General features: G+C 46.5%; 1 protein-coding gene across 8 annotated transcripts in view; it reads right to left on the reverse strand.

Annotated features, from left to right (window-relative positions):
* Positions 1-21786, reverse strand: part of MAD1L1 (mitotic arrest deficient 1 like 1) — a 472925-nt gene that overhangs the window by 121036 nt on the left and 330103 nt on the right. For 7 of the 8 annotated variants that reach the window (XM_053555531.1, XM_053555533.1, XM_053555530.1 and 4 more), the window contains one exon: positions 17941-18148. In XM_053555531.1, coding sequence (XP_053411506.1) covers positions 17941-18148 — 208 coding nt within the window. Of the gene's footprint in view, positions 1-17940; positions 18149-18794; positions 18967-21786 lie in introns of those variants that run through there. The other variant, XM_053555538.1, reaches the window with a different exon arrangement.

The following is a 21786-nucleotide window of genomic DNA, read 5'->3' on the forward strand; positions in this document are numbered from 1 at the left end:
AGTGATTCCTAAAATTCATTTAGAATAATAAATAGGTAAAATTTTTAAGTTAAAGAAAGAGTAATACCTTGTTCTACAGCTTATATGAAAACATATTTTAAAGTTATAATTACTGGAAACATAGTATAGACAAATGAAATAAAAAGAAATAGAAAATGTGAATACAGATCCTACTTTGCCTAAGAATTCAGTAAAGATAAAGATATATTATAACTCCAGGGGAAGGAAGGTTATCTGCTTAATGGTAGAAGGGCAACTGTTCAATGACTTGGAAAAATATCAGTTTAGATCTTGACCTTATACCAAAGTAAGTTCCAAGTAGATTAAATCTTTAAATATAAAAAATAAGCTCCCAAATGCCCAGAAGGAAAAAGAATTATTTATCAAATCACTAAAGAATTTTCTAAGCTTAACAACAATCGACTGAATAGATAAGACATGGGAAGAGAGGTTTCAGTTCTGGGAAATGAGGAAACGCACTCAACACCTTTGCTGAAGCAGTTCAGGAACCCTGGACAATGTAGGCAGCAGCCCACAGCAGATTCCCAGTACAAGGATGCATGTAGACCAAGGAAGGAAACCAGAACAACGAGCCCACCAGCCCAGGCCTGGGCATCCTGCTCCTCATCATGCCATCTACACCGTGGTCTCTACAACTCAGCTTGGGTAGAACTCGCGTCTTGACTACGCTGAACCCTCTAGTCCGTGGATACAGCATCTCTTCCATTTACTTATGATCTTTGATTTCTTGCCTCAGCATTCAGTAGTTGTCAGCAAACGGTTTAATTTATTAGATATATACCTATGAATTTCATTTAGGGGAGTGAACTGAAACGGTGCATTTTTAATTTCAGTTTCCCCATGTTCACTGCTAGTATGTAATATATTGTATATAAAACAATATACGTGCATATCTTATAAAGTTGAGTTCAGCAAGGTTGTAGGATGTAAGATCAACACACGAAAAACACTAGTGAACTCACTACATTTTTGATGTAGACAATTATACTATCTGTAAAGAGAGAAAGCTGCATCCTGTCCATTGCCATCTGTGGGTTTCTACTGGGACTGGGAGTGTGTCCACAGAAGTGGTCAGGGTGAACACCTTCACTGTATTCCTGACTCCAGGAGGAAGCATTTTCCAGTCTTTCATATTAGGCCTGATGCCAGCTGCAGGGTTTGTGCAGGTGATCTTCATCAAGCTAGGAAGTTCCCATCTCTTCCTGGCTTGGAAAGAGTTTTCTTTTCCTTTTTATTTTATTATTAAATCATAGCTGTGTACATTAATGTGATCATGGGGCACCATACACTGGTTTTATAGAACATTTGATATATTTTCATCACACTGCTTAACATAGCCTTCCTGGCATTTTCTTAGTTATTGTGTTAAGACATTGATATTCTACATTTACTAAGTTTCACATGTACCCTTGTAAGATGCACCGTAGGTGTGGAAAGTGTTTTCATCATGAGCGTATGTGAGATTTTCCTGAATCAGTTGATGTGGTCATGTGGTTTTCCTTTTCTCACCTGTTGAAACAGTGGATCACATTGACAGATACAACTAAACCAACCTTGCATTCCTGCAGTAAATTAATTTCCGTGGTTTTTTTTTTCTGGTCTTATCGTTGATTTTGAAATTATGATAATACTTGATTTATAAAATGTGTTGGAAAGTGCTCTCTCTTCTATGTTCTTGAAGAGTTTTGTAGATCTGGTTCTAATTTTTCTTTAAGTACTTAGAATTTGTCAGCAAGCCAGTTGGGCTTGGAGATTTGAGAAGCTTTTTGATTATGAATTCAATTTATCAAATAGTGCAGGATTACTCTGATGATCTATTTCATATAGTGTGAGTTCTGTAGCTGAGCTTTCTGAAGGTTTCTGCTATTAGGTTATCTTTTGTGCTACCCAGCCTGGACTTGAGGGCACCCAACTAGGGATGCAGATGGGGTGCTGAGGGAAGCTTTGCTTTCTAGCCTGAGAAGCCAGTAGGAGAAATTTCTTTTTTCTTTTGTTTTCCATTGTCTTCCATCTTGGCATCCAGGTAATCTTGCAAAAGCGCAGCTGCAGCTGGAAAGATGCCTCAAGGGCTGGAGAGTGGACCCTTCCCTCTGAACACAGTGTTCTGGTGGCTGGCATCACCCACGAAGGCTGCTGTGGCTATGAGCCATATGGTATGGCAGAGAAAGCTGAGTCTGGGTCTATGGCCAGAGGTCTGTTTGTGAAGGGAGATCTGAGAAGTGCTAGGGACAGGAGTTTGGTGATCTGAAAAGTGCTAGGGACAGGAATTTCAGACGACACTCTCTGAGTTGTACATATGGGGATCTAACCCTAAACAGTAAGCTAGACCATTGCCCAGGACCCAAACTGGCCCATGGAGATCAAAACGTTAGATGACCTGAAAAGCCCAGCAAAGACCTTGAAATTGAACAGCCACCAAGAACTGGTGGACTGAACCCACTTGGAAGACTGCTAAAACCAACAGAAATGAACAGTCTCCACGAAAGTCCTAGAATCTTATAATGTGATATTCAAAATGTCTGGAATATAATCTAAAATTAAGCAGTGTGTAAAGAACCAGGAAAATACAAGCCTGCTAGGAAAAACACAACCAACAGGTGCCAAACCCAAGATAAGCGAGATGCTAGAATTTCTAAGCAGACTTTAAAGATGTTTCAAGAATTGATTAGAAAATATTGACTCTCGATCCACGAATGGATTAATAAATTGTGGTATATGTACACCATGGAATATTATGCAGCCTTAAAGAAAGATGGAGACTTTACCTCTTTCATGTTTACATGGATGGAGCTGGAACATATTCTTCTTAGTAAAGTATCTCAAGAATGGAAGAAAAAGTACCCAATGTACTCAGCCCTATTAAGAAACTAATTTAGGGTTTTCACATGAAAGCTATAACCCAGTTACAACCTAAGAATAGGGGGAAGGGGGAAAGGGAGGGGAGGGAGGGGGGAGGTGGGTAGAGGGAAGGGGATTGGTGGGATTACACCAGCGGTGCATCTTACAAGGGTATATGTGAAACTTGGTAAATGGTCTGTGAAGCTAGTGAATGATGCCCCATGATTATATCAATGTACACAGCTATGATTTAATAAAAAAAATAAATAAATAAAAATCCTGGGCCCCCTAACAAAGATACGATCAAAGCTTCTAAGTGCTCCCTCCCCATCTATCTCAGCAAGAGATACCTTTCCAATTAATTTTGCTTTTTGGTGTAACTATTTATCAAAAGCAGTAAAATATTTACGATGTTGGATCAACTGTATATTAGTAAAAAATTGACACACAACTGATGGTCACAAGAAATAAAAAATATTTAATATCATCTATAAAAAAAAGAAAATAAAAAAAAAAAGAAAATATCGACTCATGGAAGAACGAAAGGGGTGAAACCCACCTGGTAGGTACAATGAACACTAATCTGGCAATGGGCAAACTCCAGCATAAGCATTATAAAAGGCATTGATGTAATAAAAACATTTGTACCCCCTTAATATTTTGAAATTAAAAAAAATAAAGAGATGTGCTTCTGAGCTGCTAAGAAAAAATACAGATTCAACCTTTTACGTCTACTGAGAAATATTTTCCCACTTAAATTGGAATGCAGAAATCATGTCACCACATGGGCCTGTTTATGCTACAATTGTCACATCCATTATACCAAGATACGCTGGAACCCATCAGATGTGTTGCATGACTTCTTCCCATCGTTTATGGTAACTTACAAATATCATTACACTTGAAGTGTCTGAAAATCACTGTCTTTTACATGGAGGGAAAATTACCTGAATGACTGTAGATCACTAATCAGAAACCAGAGGCCAGAAACAGGAAAACAATGCTGATTTTCATAATGCTAAAGAAAAAACTGCTGATACAGAATTCCACATCCAGCAGATAACCTTCAGTAATGCGGGCATGTCAGGTGACTAGAAAGAGAATCCACTCCAGCCGACTCGCTCTATAAGAAATGCTAAAGGAAATGTTGGCAAAAGGGAAGTGATCCCAAAGGGCAACTTGGAACTGCATGAATGAAAGAAGAGCAACAGGATAGTCAAAAGTTTAGGGAAAACTATGAACTGTTTTTCTTCTCTTACATATTTTAAAATAGGTATGACAATTAAGAGTAAGACTGTGATGCTTTTTGATGGGATTTTCAATGTATACAGAGTAAATTCTAATGACTGCTACAACATAAAGGGAGAGTGAAGAACCCACATCATAAGATCCTGACATTCCACCTGAAGTGATAAAATATTAATCATAAGTGCACTGTGGAAACTATGCATATTATTAATCTACAGAAAAATCACTTAAAAAAGTACACACAAAGAGATATAATAAAAACACAGATAAATCAAAATGGAATACTAAAAAGTTCAAATAATCAGAAAACAGAAAAGAGTAATCAAGGGAATAAAAACAGGATAAAATAAAAGCTAATCACAAAATGGGGGCCCTAAGCCAAAATGTATAAAAATTTTACCTTAACTTTAAATGATCTAAACACACGTACTTAAAGCAGAATATACACTCCTATCAGGGGCATATAGAACATCAAAGTTGCTCAAATTCTTGACCATCAAACATCTTAAATTAAAAGGAAGGGCATGCCTGTGGCTCAGTGAGTAGGGCACCGGCCCCATATACTGAGCGTGGTGGGTTCGAACCTGGCCCCAGCCAAATTGCAACAAAATAATAGCTAGGCATTGTGGTGGGCACCTGTAGCCGAAGCTACCTGGGAGGCTGAGGCAAGAGAATCACCTAAGCCCAAGAGCTGGAGGTTGCTGTTAGCTGTGACGCCACAGCACTCCACCGAGGGTGACAAAGTGAGATTCTGTCTCTAAAAAAAAGAAATTAAAAAGAAACAGAGTCATACAAAGTATGTTCCCTCAACATAATAGAATTAAACAAGAAATAAATAATAGTAATTGCTCTTATCATGGTTACAAAAAAAAAAAAGAGAAATAATAGAAGTTACAAAAAAATCCAGTGAAGTTACTCTGTAATTAAAAAAAAAAACACCACAATTCTAAATATGTATGGACCAGGCCTGGTAGTTCATGCCTATAATCCTAGCACTTTGGGAGGTTGAGGCAGTATTGCCTGAGGCCAGGAGTTTAAGACCAGCCTGGGCAACATAGCAGACCTCCACTCTATAAAAGTAAAGAAAAAGAAGCTAGGTATGGTGGTGGTATACCTGTAGTCCTAGCTATTTAGAAGGCTGAGATGGGAGGATCACTTGAGCACAGGAGTTCGAGGCTGTAGCAAGCTGTGAAGATGCCACTGCATTCCAGCCTGGGTGACAGAGTGAGACTCCATGCTAATAAACAAATAAGTAAGTAAAGTCACAGCAGACATCTTTGCTTGTGCTGCTATAACAGAATAGCTGAGACTGGGTTAATGAACAGTAACTTACCGGCTTACGGTTTTGAAGGCTGTGAAGTCTAAGATTCTGGTGAGTGTGGAAACAAACCCACATGGCCCTGACAAGACTACAGCCATTTTGGGAAATAGCTGGTGAGAAAAATCAAGCTAGAAACCAAACTGTATGATTATAGCAAACCTCTTCCCAACCTCTGAAATGCTTCACGGCCCACATTCCTAGGAAATAGCAGAATAGTAACTTTTAGTCTGGCTCTGGCTGATGGCCAATTAATGTAGTAACTGCTAGATTTGCCCTGAGTGTAAAAATTAGACCCTCTGCAGAAGGGATGACTCCCTCTGGGAACCCCTTTCACATTCAACCCTACTGATAAGGGGTGATAAAAGCCTCTTGTAACTGTGTGAAAGCAGCTGACTCCTGTTCAGATTCTACTCTGTTCTTTTTCTCTCCTTTCTCTGTTAATAAAGCCTTTCCAATCCCTGGGCTGGCCTCTTCTCCTTAGGGATCCTTCTTATCCCCCACAACTTTACCCCTGAACCTCTCAGTGAGGCCCTTCTTGCTATGTCATCATGTGGAAGCAGCAGGAGGCCAGAGACAGAGAGCCCACTACTGATAGCCCTTTTCACAATGGCACTAATCTCTGGCAGTGCAGCTCTCCTGACCTAAACACCTCCCATTGGGGCCCACTTCCCAACTCTACTGCACTGGGGATTAAGTTTTCAATGTATAAATTTTTTTTTTTGGGGGGGGTCATGTTCAAACATAGCGTATCTTGATGAAAATTTGAAAATATTTTCAACTGAACACAAAAAATATGACATATCAAAATTTGTGGAATGTAGCTAAAGCAGTGCTCAGATGGAAATTTGTAGCAATAAATACTCACATTAGAAAACAAAAAAGTTCTTAAATATGCAATCTAACCCTTTACTTTAAGAAACCAGAAAGAGAAGAGTAAGATAAAACTAAAACATGCAGATGGAACGAAATAAATCATAAAATTGAAAACAGAACAACAGTAGCAAATATCAATGAAGTCAAAAGATAGGTTTGTGAAGAGACTAGTACAATTGATAAAGAAATCTCTAGCAAAGCCAACAAGGGAAAAAAAGTGAACAACGTAGCACTATGAGGAAGGTAAGAGGGGTATGTTGAGACAAAAACCCAACAGACAAAATAAAATTAATAAGGGAACAGTAAAAACCATTCTTTGCTCATACATTTGACAACTCAGATATAATGATCCAGTTCCTCAACAACGCAACACAACACAACACACATGATCCACTAAAATTCACCAGAAGTAAAAGAGAACTGTTATTTGTGTAACTATGAGAACCTACCATAACTACAACCTCTAGACCCAGACAGTTTCATCAGCAGGTTCTATAAAACACGTAAATAGGGAGCACCAATTCTACACAATCTTCTCTAGGGAATAAAGAAGAAAGGAATCTTTCCACCTTGTTTCACTCATTATGCTGATACTGAATTCACACACAATGCAGACCACATGAACGCAGACGCAGAAATTACTCAGTGTTAACAAACAGCATTCGGCAAACTGCCAAAAGAAGACTACTCCAGGACCAAGAGGAGTTTACTCCAGGAATGCAGGGCTGGTTTGATTGAAAATTTCACAAACCACAACAACACATCGTCATCCACACTGACAGTCTTGAGAAAGAAAAAACACAGAATCACATTGATGGATGCAGAAAAGGCATTTAACAGAATTCAACAGCCAACACGATAAATCTTCTTGGCAAACTAAGAATAGAAGGGACTTCCTCAGCTTGTAAAGTGCAGCAGCTGTCAGCACAGCCCTGTGCTGCTAAGGTGTCTGCTCTCTCTGTTCCTTAATACTGCACTAAAATCCTGGGGCACAAAGGCAAGAAAATGAAATACAGGACACAGAGATTTTAATGGAATAAACAGAGGAGTTCCTATTCACAGATGACATGATTGCAAAGAATAAGACAACAAATACAAAACAAAAACACTCCCAGAATAAGTGAGTTTAGCAGTCACAGGTTTCAAACCCAGCACACAAATAAGTCATATTTCTATCAACAAGCAACAAACAACTGGAAACAGTAGGACAAACATTTACATTAACTTCAAAAACTAAACCTAAAAACAAAACAAAAAAATAATTCCCACAATGAAACCATCTAAATCGCTAACAAAAAAAGTAATGGGTATGTGTGGTATGGTGAAAAATCACAAAATGCTCATGAAAGAAATCAAAGAAAACCTAAATAAGTAGACATGCCATGTTCATAGACTAGAAGACATTGCAATAAAGATATAGATTCACCCCCAAACTCATGTGTGGATTTGATGTAATTCCTATAAAAATCTCAGCAAGGTTTTTATAAACTAAATCTAAAATTTAAATGGAAAAATAACAAAACTAGAATAGCCAAAACAATTTTGAAAAAGGATGTATAAAGTTGGAGGAATTGTACCAATGATTTCAGGACTTATTACAAAGTTACATTAATTAAGACAGTGTGCTATCAGCAAAGGGGCACAACAGAGGGTTCAGAGACAGACCCTCATGATTCGTGGTCAACTGAATTCTGTCAAAGATGCAAAAGTAACCCAAGGGACGCAGGAGGGCGGTGATACACTCCGGCAGGTCTGAAGGGCTTTGGACCTCTTGGCTTTAAAATCCTACAGGTCCATTCCTGACCACAAAGGTGCAGAGATCTGAGGCTCTTCCCAGGCTCTCCTGGACAGGGTACTGGCAGGCCAGCGTGTTGCACATCAGAGAATTTCTACCTCCCTGAACTGAGACTTACAAGCAAACTTTTCTTCTTTCCACTTGTTGCTGAAGAAAGAACGTTTCCAAAAGTGCATAACCAGGTGGCCTAGGATGTGTCGTCCCTAATCAAAGTCTACTCAGTTAGGAGGGGGGTGGGGGTGGGGGAGTCCCACTGCTTGGTCTGAGGCATCGGTAGGTGCACTGGGATGGAGACTCACCTTTAGTTCCCCACTTGCCAGAAGGCCTGGGGTGGTAAACACGGGTACAGATGATGCTGCTCAACAGGGATGGGTGGACAGGGAGGGCCCCAGACCCTGAGACACACCTGGGCACCCAGAGAAGAACAAGGGTAACCATAGCTGGGGGTCAGAGCATGGCCAGAGTAGGCTACGGAGGCTTTCTGATTTCCCTCATGGTCTTCAAACCCATTCCAAGGCATTCTCTCTAGTTTAGAACAGGCCAGGCCTCCTTAGGCTGAGAAGTATGACAAGCTGGGGGCACTCTCCTGCCAGCTCCCCAAAAGGCTCAGGGTTATCAGAGTGCAGCTCTATGGCCTAACATGGACCTGCCAATTCAGGTGTCGTAAGTACTTCCCAGGCAGCCACTGTGCATCTTGGCTCTAAAACCTTGTGTGAAGGTTTGATCTGTCCGATCAGTCTGATCTGCTGAGTGAGCATAACCCATAGGATAAGCCCCTGGCTATTCCACTGAAGTGCTTCCCCCTGCTCTGATCCCTGCTCATCTTCTTCCTGTTCCTGGACAGTCCACCCCATCCCCGGGGCCTTCTTGGCTGTCATCCACCCTCTCTGAGGTCCTGAGTTTCCCCCTCTGGAGCTCAGCTGCCCCACTTGGAGGCAGTAAGTGCCCTCCTCAGGAGGCCTGGCTTTAGTCTACTCCTGACTGATGCTTTGGGCAAGGCCCACAGTTTACCATACAGCCTCGTCTGACATTGTGACCTGTGCCTGATTACTTGGGGCACCTTGGTCTTTCCCCTCCTGGACTGCAACTGCCTATGTGGCAGAACATAGTGCAGCACCTCAGGCTGGCACAGGATCAGCACACGTAGACATCAAACACACAACCGTCTGTAATTGAGCAAACTGAGTTCTGTTTGGGGTACCCCTGCCCCAGCCCTAGGGCATGGCTTAAAGACAGGCCTGTGCTAGGCAGACAGGTAGCTCCCCTTAGCACTTGGCCTAGTGGCTAAGGACTAGCCGTCAGGGCACTTCTTTGGCCCTTTCTCCTTGGCTGCAACTGCTTAAGGAGCCACTTAGTGGAAGTGGAAAGAGCGTGAGTCACCAGTCTGGAGCCAGAGAAGCAGCACATGTATACACACAGAGAGGGAACACATAGGAGTGAAATGGGAGAAGCAGAATCATGGGTCTCTTTCTCTTAGCCTGGAGCTGAGCACTCAGCTAAAGCCATGCCTCTCCAGAGAATGTGTTAGTGCTCAATACCCAGACACCTCCCTGCCCTCTTCCACAGAGACAACTTTAGGATCAGTTGCATCCAGTCAGGCAGTGATAAATGAGATCACCATCAATATGTTGTTGAAAACATTAGATTATTTTAATGTTAATGCATTACCTAATTAAATTGAAATTAGTCTAGCTTGGGTATGACCGAACCCTTGTTGTGCATTGTTCAGTGTTTCCTTTGTCAAAGAAACCAGAAAAATCACACAATAGTTTTTATGGTCTACTGTCAGAGCAGTCACCTTGGGAACCCCCAGGCAGAGACTGCCTTATCTGCTTCTGTGTCCTTGGCCTATAGGCCCAGGACCCACACTAGGACCCTTGGGAAGTTCGTGGCAGACACAGAATGGAGACTCCAGGGTGGTGCCATGCCTGGGTCAAAGGGAAGATGGCCTGAGCCTCTGCAGCACTCCATCCTCGTGTTTTTCCTGGCCCTTGTTCCCTAGGCCCAGAAAAGATCATCTACTGACCCCACGGATATCAGGTGATCATATCAGAGGGGGGCTAAAAGCCATAGCAGAGGGACCCTAGGAATCTGCAGGACTGTCTCCCTGGCAGGATGCTGGGCATCAGTCTCAGGTGACTGGGGTTTCTCCTGGCTGGCAGCAGCACTGTACCTATTGACCTGCCAGTCAGAAGTCCTCACAACCCAACCTGGCGTCTCCTGACCCATGGGACACACAAGCACCAGAGTTAGGAGTGGCCCAGGACAGCCAGGCTAGAGAAGATCCATTGAAAGCTCAGGAATAAGGGTTCATGGTATGGAATTTGTCTGGGGGCTCAGCCTGGCAGTCTCTGTCAGGCCAGTGTGGATGCCTGGATGCCTTTACTCTTTCTCTAGACAATGGAAAAGAGGAAACCCTTCCTGGCAGCGAGGAGTGAGGCCCCAAGAAGGTGGCGACTCAAAATCCTGGGTGAGCTGGTCCAGCCCAAGGCTCTGGGTACCTGTGTGGAAACATGGGGTCTTCTGTGTCCACAACCAAAATGCCTCACACTCCTGTGGCCCTTCAAGAGCAGCTACAGCAGGTGCCCCCAGCCACCCCTAGAGAGAGCCTACCTTTATTTCCTCCTGTCCTCACTCATAGTTCTGCTGCAGCCACAACTGGATTTGACAGTAACCAGGAGGTGACAACAAATGACCAAGAGAGGTAAATGGACAGTTACCCACTATCTCCCCAATACTCCACAGCCTACCCCCACTCCAATCTCTCCCCTCCCACCAAGGTCAGTTGTAAATGCCACTTCCTCCACTTCCTCCAGTGGAAGTCTACTCCACTTTCCCTGCTGCTTCCTTCTGTGTGTGAAGGAGCCTGTTGGGAGAGGGGTGCTCTTTACCCTTCTGGCCCCAGATGAGACCATGTGGGCTCCAGGCCAAGAAGACAAATGAGACTCCACTCTTGAGGAGCTTACTGCATACCAAGGAGCAGCACAGAGAGCCTGTATGCCTGCATTTGGCCTGGGGTCCTCAGCCACACAAGGGGCAGAACAGCCTGCAGGTCTGAAACAGCTGCATCCCCTCCCCACCTCTGCCAGCCATGACCTTGGGACCCTTCTGAGTTCTTTATTCCATGGTAGAGGCAGGATGGGGCAAAACACTCAGAGTGGGCAGAAAATGGGGTCCAGGGGTCTGACTGACCTCCAGAGACCAGCACACAGGGGCTTCTGGGGAGGAGACACTTGTGTAGCCCTGATTAGGCCAATATCACCATGGTCAGGCCCCCCAGTGAGCAACAGGGCTCTTCTTGGGAAGAACTGGGAGTGGAGTGTGGAGAGAAGGGGTGAGTGGGCAAGGAGAACACTGAGAACTCCCACAGAAGCGGGGGCCATGGAGGGAGGTAGAAGCCTATGCCATGTGGGTGCTCCCAACCTGGGAATTCCATAGACCAGACTTTTTCCCATGGGAAAAGGAAGGGGCAGGGTGTGGCCTTGTTCTCCAGGTGATGGTAACCAGCTCCATGTGCCTAAGGGGAGGCGCAGGAACTGGGAAGCCAGCCCTTGCTGACAGACTCTGTACTGAGTGGGCCTGGAGGGCTACATCCTGGGGGACCCCAGACCCAGCCTCAGATCCCACCAGCATGGAGGCTATGGCCTTTTGACCGCAGCAGTGAATCAGCTGCTGTGTGTAGTGACCTGGGGCCCACGGCCCTGCTAGTACTGTCCAGGGGAAGTAGAAGTCAAGCTCAACCTCAGCAGTCACACGGAGTCCCACTCAGTGAGCATCAGCAGCCACAATTGTGATGGCCCCCAGGACCTGGGTAGGGGGAGAGCTGCCCATGGGGGTTAACACTATGAGCCAGCTATAGTCAGAGGTATTTTTGAGGTGTCCAGAGGCCTACATGTGCCCATGCTTCCGTGATCGGGGAGGGTGTAGCCTGTCTCAGCACTGCTGGAGGCCCGTGCTCTGAGGACAGAAAGTGTGATGCCCCAGGGGCCGGGAGCTGTGCTGAGTCAGGACTGCACTGATAGCTCTAAGCTTGTCTTCTGTGGAGGCTAGCGTCTAACCACCATGTTCAGTCTGGGAGCTAGGAGTCAGTTCAGCAATGGCAAAGCCATCGCCATCTGTCCACCCAGGTGCCAATAGCCCATCAGCAAGGTTCTGGGATAATTCAGCAAGCTCCCTCGAGAGGAGCTGGGCTGCTGCTGCTGCCTAGCAGGGCCTAAGCCTACTGCTATGGTGGTGCTAGGCTGGCCGGACGACCAATGTGGACTATGACTTTATCTCTCTGAGCCTCGGTTGTCCCATGTGCAAACAGAAGCATACCTGGGGGCAGAGCCGTTGTGAAGACTGATGGGCTGGAAGGTCAGGGCTTCATCAAGGCACCTTCATAGACTCCATTTCCAGCTGGGAGCCCCACACAAGTTACTTGGGTCCCTGGGCTCTTCCTATCTGTTCACCTACCATGGCAACTGCCCTGGCACCCCCGAGTCCCCAAAAAGGGAGGCTGGGGTGACCTGAATCCTCTTCCTACCCAGCTACCCACCCACCCACCTGGTCTGCCATGGCCTGCCTAGGACATGTTGACGTTCAGGTGGACCTCAGGTCCATGTCCCCTCAGGGACATGGGGTCCCAATAGTGCCTCAAAGATCCCTGAGTATACCCACAGGGCTCTGCCCTGGGGCAGCTCCCTAGGCTTCCATAGCTTAACTTGGGGCTTTTCTCTTTTTAACTTAGGTTTGATTTTTATGCAAAATCCACACATATGTGTTAGTGAGTCCAGTAATTCAATTGGTCTGCCGCAGCAGGGCAGTCTCCCATGCTTCCCATCTGCTTCCACTTCTTTTAACAGGTAGTGCTGGTGTTAACTCCACCTCTCATGCTGCTTCTGCATCTGATGGCTGGGGCATTACCGACCGACTTCCCTCCGGGGAAGATGAAGGTTTGGCTTCCCCCCTTCAACCACCATCCACACACACTTCTCTTTTTCTTCCCTGTTGCAGCTCTGCTGCTATGCTGGGCTCTGTTACTATGAGGCTCACCATTTTGCTCAAAACAGGCCTTGGGTCCCTTATGACCATATAAAGTGCTGTTCAGAGGTGCCCCCCAGAGCAGGCTGTGATTGCTTCTTACACAACTTTTTGTTTTCCCCCACAGCTAATACGTGTTCTGCCTTTCTGCTACTCCAGTTTTTGAAGCACTCACTCCTAACAGCTGTACTTCTGTGCTAGTTATCTACATAAGTGCTTCCTGACGTTTTTTTGGTGCAGTGGCAAACACAAAAGAAATGAGTTTGACATCACAGGGCAGGAGGCTCCGTCCAGCTGGAGGTAGCAGCCCAGGGGTCACAGTGCCAATGTCCATAGCAGGTCACACAGATGAGGGGACTTCTGGTTCACGCCTCCTTTTGAGAAAACTGACATACCACATTTTATCTGAGGAGCCCTCCGACCCGCTGACGGGTTCCAGCCTGTGCTGGCTACTCACTGAGCCTACTGTCCAGGATCCATCCTTGCCTGTCCGAGGCTGGAGGGCTGTGTGCTGTGCACCACATCTTTCTTGGTTTAATCCCTCATCTTATTGGGCCACATCTCCTATCAGCTTCCTCAGAAAGGGCACATGGGAGGTAAAGTTTTGAAGACTCTGAACATCTGAAAAGGCAACTCTTCCTTCAGACTTGATTGGGAATTGGGGTGGGGGCAGGGCTCTAAGTGGTAATCACTCTGCTAGAAAGTTGAAGGCACTGCTCTGCAGCTTCCTAGCTGCCAGCACTCTGTCAAAAGTGTTAATTGATTCTGATCCTGATCCTTTGACAAATGACCTATTTTTTTCTTCTCTGAAGTTTACAGCTTCTTCTCTTTGTCACCAATATTCTGAGTTTTCATGATGATGTACATTTGTATGGCTCTATTTTCATTGTGTTAATGACCTTCTGAGCATCTTCCGTAAGGTAAAAGGTCAGCTCAGCTCATCCTGGGAGGAGGTCTTCAGTTACCCGACTTGTGATCTCCTATGTTCTAGTTCTCTTCTCTGGCATCTCCATTATTCAGATTGGACCTCTTGGACCTGTCCTCTCATTTTCTTATCTTTTTCCACCTCATTTTCTTTTTGCTCTACTTTTACATAAACTTTCTCAATTTTATCTTATAAATCTTGTATTTGGATTTTCATTTAACTCTAATATCTTTAACTTCTCAAAGTTCATTTTGTTCTCAGAATTTTTTAAAGGTATCTTCTTCCTGTTCTGTTGTTGAAACGTCCTGTCTTATCTCTCTGAGGATATATCCACAACACAATGCTTCGGAGGTTTTCTTCACTCTGAAGATCTATTCCCTTCAAGTTGCATTTTTCTACTGTTCACTTTGATCTATATTTTCCATCTTAGAGGCCTTTTCTTCTTCTTTCGGATGTCTGATAATCCTGGGCATCTACTTGTAATGATGAGTGAGCACCACAGGCACACAGGAACCTCTGAGTGGGAAGAGGAAGCTTCCCCAAGGAGAGATTGGGCTAAGGGCTCCACTGGCACTCCTCAATGTCAGTGTCTTCTGGAGCTGGTCAGACCCTCTGGCTTGGAAGGCCACACCTGCTGCCAGTATTCTGAAGTATACAGGGGAAAGTCCCGGGGAGAGAGGGACATCTTGGGTCCATCAGCATCTGTCTGCCTCATGCTCTGTGCTCAAGCCAGGCCTAGGCCTGTTCGGGGACCCTCTGCAGACCCCTTCCAAAGTAGTAGCTAACAAACTCACCTGAGGGGCCTGCAAGCCTGGTAGGCAGATGGCCAGACTTCAGACTCAGAACTCTGAGATGGAGCCTAAGAATCTGCATTTCCAAAATGTTCCCATGGAAGCTGCTGCCACCCCGGGGATCATACTTAATAAACTGGGGGCTTTTTGATTTTTATCTTTCCAGAGGAGAGGCAAGTGCACGCTGCAGGCAGATGGAGAGGGAAGGTCTGGGGATTTGTCTCTCAAGTGAACACTCAACTGAGCCTCCCTGCTACCTGCCACCTGCTCCTAGCAGTTTCCCAGGTATGATCAGACCTGCCTGACCCCACCTACAGCAGCTCAGAATTCCATTTCTCTGGCTTGGCGCCCATAGCTCAGTGGTTAGGGAGCCGGACACATACACCAGGGCCGACGGGTTTGAACCCGGTCCAGACCTGCTCAACAACAATGACAACTACAACAAAAAAATAGCCGGGTGTTGTGGTAGGCACATGTAGTTCCAGCTACTTGGGAGGCTGAGGCAAGAGAATGGCTTACGCCCAAGAGTTAGAGGTTGCTGTGTGTTGTGACACCATAGCCCTCTACTGAGGGCGACATAGTGAGACTGTCTCAAAAAAAAAAAAGAATTTTTCCCTGAGTCTGTTCAATCACTCAACCTTTCAGCCACCTACTTTCTAGACTCCAAGTTTGCTGCTGCACTCTCTCTCTCTCTGATTTCTGAAGCTGTGGGCAGCAGGGCGCAGACTGAGTCCAATCTTCCCATCCACCTCACCTCCCACTGGGCTCTGGCACAGTGTGCCTCCTGACTGGCCTGGGCCTCTGCTTACATGCCCCTTTCCATCTTCCAGGCAACCCTGGCCCTGACTTCTTGAAACAGATTTGAGAACCTCTCCTGTCCCCTCCAGTGTGAACACTGTCACAGCCAGACTCCAAGTGCTTGTGCACCCAAGATGGAACACAGAGACTGGTTGACAGGATAGATGAATAAACAAATAAATGAGCAAACAATCAAGGTCCCTATCTATTACATTTGATGCTGGTAAGGGAGTCTTCCAAGAGTGATTTTGCAAATCACTCAAGAGTTTGCATTTTCCACTTTCAAATTTGCTAGGACACAAAGACAGCACAGGCAGGAGGGAGAGCACAGGCCAGAAGGATTGGAGGACTTAGGGACTCAGGCCTGTACAGCCTTAGTGGAGACTAGCAGCCTATGTGTGTGGGGAGAGGTGGTCATGCAAGAGAGGCCTGCCCCTTCTCTTGCCTTTATTTCTTCCCTGGGTTACTGAGAAAGAGGGTTAATACCTGGCTGGTTGCCCACAGAGCTTATTTCCAGCCAGCAGGGCACCCCTACTCATGGCCTGTTCTGCCATGGAGCCTGGACCTGTGCAAGGGGTCCCTACACCAGCATGTGGGCTGGCACAAGAGGCCTCCTCTTGTAGTCCCAGGGAAGGTTCTCAGGGAGATCTGTTCCTGCTAATGAACCAGTACCCAGGCCTCTGTGCAGCTGCCTTAGTCCCATGCAGCTGAGGCTGATGAGACCTGAAAACTGAGAGGTACAGAGAATTGAAAAGCCCAAGAACCACTTGAGTGGTTAGGACAGTAATTTTCAACTGGTGTGCCGAGACATACTGTGTGCCGTGAAAATTTTCAAAGATTAATTAACTTATTTTTGAAAGAAGTTCAAAGCCCAGGAAGTATATATTTTTTGATCAACATGATAATTTAAGTGTGCCGTGGAAGTTTTAACTAGAAGTTCAAGTGTGCTGTGAGATAAAAAAGGTTGAAAAACACTGTGTTAGGAGGACACAGCAGGTCCTAGAACTGGGATGCAGCCACTCCACTCAGGCTGGCTGACCCCAGAGCTCATGGCCTCCTCACAACTACGCCAGGCACCCAGCCTTACGGTGTACCAGGCCTTATGCCTCAGGAGTTTGGGGACGCTGCCTTCAGGTGTTCTAAGATGGTCCACAGTGAGGGCAAATGGGAACGAGGCAGGGTTCCACCTAAGACTCTCCTGATAGGGATGGACAGGAGAGCCTGCCCTACAGGTCAGTGTGAGCTTGGCACTGTTTGAAGGAGGCCACACTACTGCTGCCCAGCCTTTCCAGCTCGAATCTCCAGGGGAATGCCCACTGCCTTTACAGGATGAGATGACAAACACATGGAAAGGAAGTAAGAAAGGGCTTCACTGGATGAAAAGACACCGAGAAACACGCGCGAGATGCACGTGTTAGGAGAACAGCAGCCCACAGCCCCCCACCCCAGATGACCCTGCAAATACCCACAAGGGTGAGGCAGCAAGAGCAGTGGTCACACTCCAGAGCAGGGGTGTCAGGGCTGTACTCCCAGCTGCTGTGGAGGGACTAAGGCCCCGGTCATGGGCGGGGCCAGGTGCTCTCGACAGCAGAGTGAATGGGGGTCCAGACTGTGCATAAAAGCTCTGGGTTCTCATAGGCTCCTGGCCCCTGCACTGACAGATCTGCTTGTACCTGCAGCCGCAGAGTGGGCACAGCAAGGGCAGGACCTGGTGGCTGTAACATTCCCACCGTAACATTCCCTGAGGCGTGGAGTGAGCAGAGGCAACCTCACTGCACTATATTGAAGGGGATAGGCCGCATGTCCAAAGGCCGTTGCTCTGATTTACAGACCTGGAGGGCAAAGGTGAGAGGTGCCCTCCTGGCCTGGCCTTACTTCTCCTCAAGACGCTGCAGGCCTTTGGGCTCCATGAAGTGTACTTAGACCAATGAAAGATGGCACCTATTTTCACAGAGAATTGGATTTACTTGTGATTAATGGGTCACATATAAACTGATAAATGATACTAATTTGTTTTAGGAGGTCTGAGAAGATTTCAGACACCTGTTTTTCCACTGCTGCCTGAATTATTTCAGCTACCTTCAGACTAAAGGTAGTCTGACTAAACCTACACAGGCCCTCGGGGAAACTGTGCCTCTCTATGGGCCCCATGCCAGGACACTCTGCCCCCACCATCCACAAGGCCTAGCTGCCCACAGGGAAAGACAAACTGCATGGTGACCTACTGCCTCCACGTGAAGGATAGACAAACAGACACCAGGTCTGCCCTGGCAGGTTGTGTAGTTGACCTGCCTGTGCAGGGGCCTACCTGCCACCTCCTTGGATGATGGCAGACACGCGGCAGCCTCGAGGTCAGCAGGGATGGGGCCTCCTCTCTCCAGGGCATGCACCAGCCCCCGCAGCCGCTCACACTCTGCCTGTAGCTGGTCTCGATCTTCGCGCAGGCGCTGCCTGGCCGCGCTGGCAGGGTTCAGGCTCATATGCAGCACTTTGGTCCTGTTCCGGTCAAAGTCACCCTGCATAAAACACATGGTACAGGGTCACCACGCCTGGGACCAGTGTGAGAGGATTCTGTGAGCAAGAAACAAACTAGAGATCCATTTGACACCTGGACCCTGATTGTGAGAACCAAGAAATTCTCAGGAGGGGATCTGTGTTCTGAACCATGAAGCCAGTGAGTCTCAGCCCCTTTCTGCTTGCTGCGGGGGTTGGGAGGGACCTTGTACCTCTCCAGGTTCTGCTCCCTCTACACCAAGGTGAGGGGGTGTTGTCACTTGACTAGAGGAACACCTGTGAGGAGCACATGGGGAGAAAACGGCACATTCTCCCCACCCCCTATGTCCCCACTGGTACTGACCCTGCCCCCTGACACTGTAGGTTCTCTGCACACACAGGGATTAAAGAACAACTTTAGGAACAAATTGTGATTCACATCTCTGTAGAACATGCCACACTCTCCCCACCCTCTGCTAGCAAATACTGCATGACTAGGCCCTGCCGACCCCACACCATGGCCCCAGGAGGCCTCTTGTCACTCCTCTGTCCTTGAGTCTGTAAGAACCCATGAACCACGGAAGCAGAACCACAATACAACTCTATTGCTTAGAATGGCTTTTGATTTGCAGAAAGATAGTGAAGACAAGAGTGCTCATGAGTCCCTACCTGTCTGCCCACGAGTGTGGTGCATTGTCACATAAGGGCCACATGATGGGCACTGATATCACAGCTAGAGGCCATACTCCTTCACATGACCTGGGATTCCACTTGGCATGTGGTCAGACATGACAGTGTGACAGTCCTCAGTGTAGTGTCCCTCTGCTGGGTCTGTCTGATGTTCAGTTGTGGTGAGACAGGGATGTGGGCCTGGAAGGACAGAGAGGTGAAGCGTCTATACTGACCCACCCTGGCTGGCCAAAGCACCTGCTGGCCAGTCTTTCAGGCTTTCCCTTTGCTGTGCTGCTCTCCCCTCCATTTCCATGCAGTACTCTCTGGAAGTCACTCTAGACACCACTCACGCAACTGGGTGGGGAGATGGGCTTTCAACCTTGAGGGCAGATGCTGTAGACAGTATTTGGATTTTTTCTATATTGGATTTATCCTCTTTCCTTCCAGATCTTTTTTAACACACTTATTAATGTATTATTGACTTATAGATTTTATTTTATATTTTGGATTATAATCCAGTACTATTTTACTCCAGCTTTGGCCACTGGGAGTTTGTTTTTTATTTTTTAAAGATGAGGATTTCACTCTGCCCCCTCGACTGGAGTGCAGTGGCCCAATCACAGCTCACTGTAACCTGGAGCTCCTGCCCTTGAGTAATCTTCCTTCCTCAGCCTCCTGAACTGCTGGGACAAGGGCATGAGCCCCTTGCCTGGCCACTGGGAGTACTTTCTGGTGGCTCCTGGATTCCTCTGACATAACCTGGGCAATGTATGTGTTTTTGTTTGTTTTGAGCATTTCTGGCACTAGAAGATGCTCCAGGCTCATCTGTGTATTTCTTGTGTCTGTCCTAAAATTAGCTATTTCACCAATGAGCCTTGGAGAACAGCATTTAGAATCCACGATTTGGGTGCTAGATGTCCTCATTCCTGCAAAGGTGGTGCTGCTTCTGGGCCACGTGGCTGGCAGCTGGAAAGTATGGCATACAGGAAGCTGTGTGTGTACACACATATGACTGCTTCTGTATGTGGCCATCTGTGTCTAGGCTAAGCTGAGTTCATAGTGACAGCTCCATGCCTGACCCATCACCACACAGGCTGACCTGCAAGCCCCACTCCAATACCCACCAACCACTTATTAATCACCAATTTCAGTGTCTACAAAGGAAGGATCAGAACTGTTAGCCTGGCTCTGTTATATACTTTATCAACTAAAGCATAGTGCTTGGGGAGCAAGGGGAGGCCAGAGGGGTCATAAATCTGAGTATAAGAGATAAAGCAATAACCTTTTAAAGAACACACAAGAGAACAGCTTCGTGACTCTGGAATAGATTTCTTAAACACTGGTCAGAAAGTACTAAGCATAAAAGAAAATAAAGAATACAATTGAACTTATAAAAATTAAGAACTTCTATTTATCAAAATAGTGAAAAGGCAACTGCAGAGAAGATGATATGTGAAAGTCACCTGACAAAGGATTCCGATCTAGAATTTGTAAAAAACTCAAAAATAAATAAGAAAATGTCAGACAACTCAATATAAAAATAGGCAAAAAATGTGAACAGACATTTCAAGAAAGAATATATCCAACGAGCTGGTGAACATATGCAAAGGTGTTTGAACTGATCATCAGAGAAATGGAAGCCAGTACCTCAGCAAGGCACCCTAGGTTTCCTCTAGACTGCGTGGCAGGCTGGCAGCAGATGGAAAGTGCCACGTCCAAGCAAAGACACAGAGCCCTGACTATAGCCCGTAAGAATGTGAACCAGCATAATCACTGTGAAAGACTACTCCTTGAGTGAAGCGATAGGCCAAGGTGAGCATCTGTGGGGTTCCCTGGCCACTAGCTCCCTGGGGCCAGCCCTAGTGGACAGGGCAAAGGGAAAGAATAGTGTCGGAGCACTTAGGGCCCTCGGGAGGCACCACAGGCTGATTAAGCCAGTCCTAGATCTTGGTACAGGAAAGGCCTTGGGCCAGGACAGCATCTGCAGGGCACAGGCACCCAGGCCCAGGGTGCAGCTCCCACCAAGCACCCTAGGAGATCCTCTATGCTTCTAATTGCGCGGAGCAGTTAAGCATTGACCACTGGCAGGGTCCCTCCCTTGGGCCCAGATGCCAACAGCCTCTGCAAATGAAGGATGCCAACACGGCACTTGTCACACAGCTCCGTTGGCGGGGGACACATGGGCACCCCAGTGCGAAAACAGAAACCAGCAGCAGGAAGCTTCTGGGACTGCAGATGGCCTACTTGGCCTCTCTTTGTGCCTCCTCAGAAGGAGGGAGGAGGGAAAGAAAGGCCATCCTCTCAGGTTGTGGTAGGGAGGTGGAAGCCCTGCCTGGGGCCTGGGGCCTGGGGCAAGGGAGGAGGCACCGAGCAGTGTTCGTGAGGCTTCACAGGTTTTCTGAGAATCTTGTAGAAACCCCAAAGGATGAAGGGACATCCTGTAACTCCAGCTGAATCACAGACTTTCAGGGTTGAAAGGCATTGTTATTTTATCCAATTTTAACAGTCTGGGTGAGATAATTCAGTGTGTGAAATCCATCTACCCAAGCAACAGGGCGTCCCTGTGATAGTGGTGGGACCAGCACTTATTTTGGGGGGGCCTTTGTGGGCTGGAGATGCATCTCAACCACACTCACCAACCTGCAGGCTCTGGGGCCAGGAAAGATGCAGGAGAGGGTGAGAACCAAGGCTCCTGTCAGAGCCAATAGCCTCTGTCCTGACTAAAGCGCTGCATTTGCAGCAAGACACAGCCACAGACTGGCACTCATGGAAACACAAATCAGAATGTCAAAGAATGTGTACCAAAATATTCTTTTGATTTTTCTTCAACCCCTTAAAAATGTAAAAGCAATTCTTAGTTTATGGGCTGTACAAAAATGGATGGCAGGCCGACTATTGGGGGCCAGTCTGTGGCCCCCCTGACAAGCACAAGGTGGCCTGGCAGCATGCATAGTTCCTTCACAGTTACTGACCCTCGCCAGGACTCAAC

The sequence above is a fragment of the Nycticebus coucang genome, chromosome 12, assembly GCF_027406575.1.
Source record: "Nycticebus coucang isolate mNycCou1 chromosome 12, mNycCou1.pri, whole genome shotgun sequence".
Taxonomy (NCBI): Eukaryota; Metazoa; Chordata; class Mammalia; order Primates; family Lorisidae; genus Nycticebus; species Nycticebus coucang.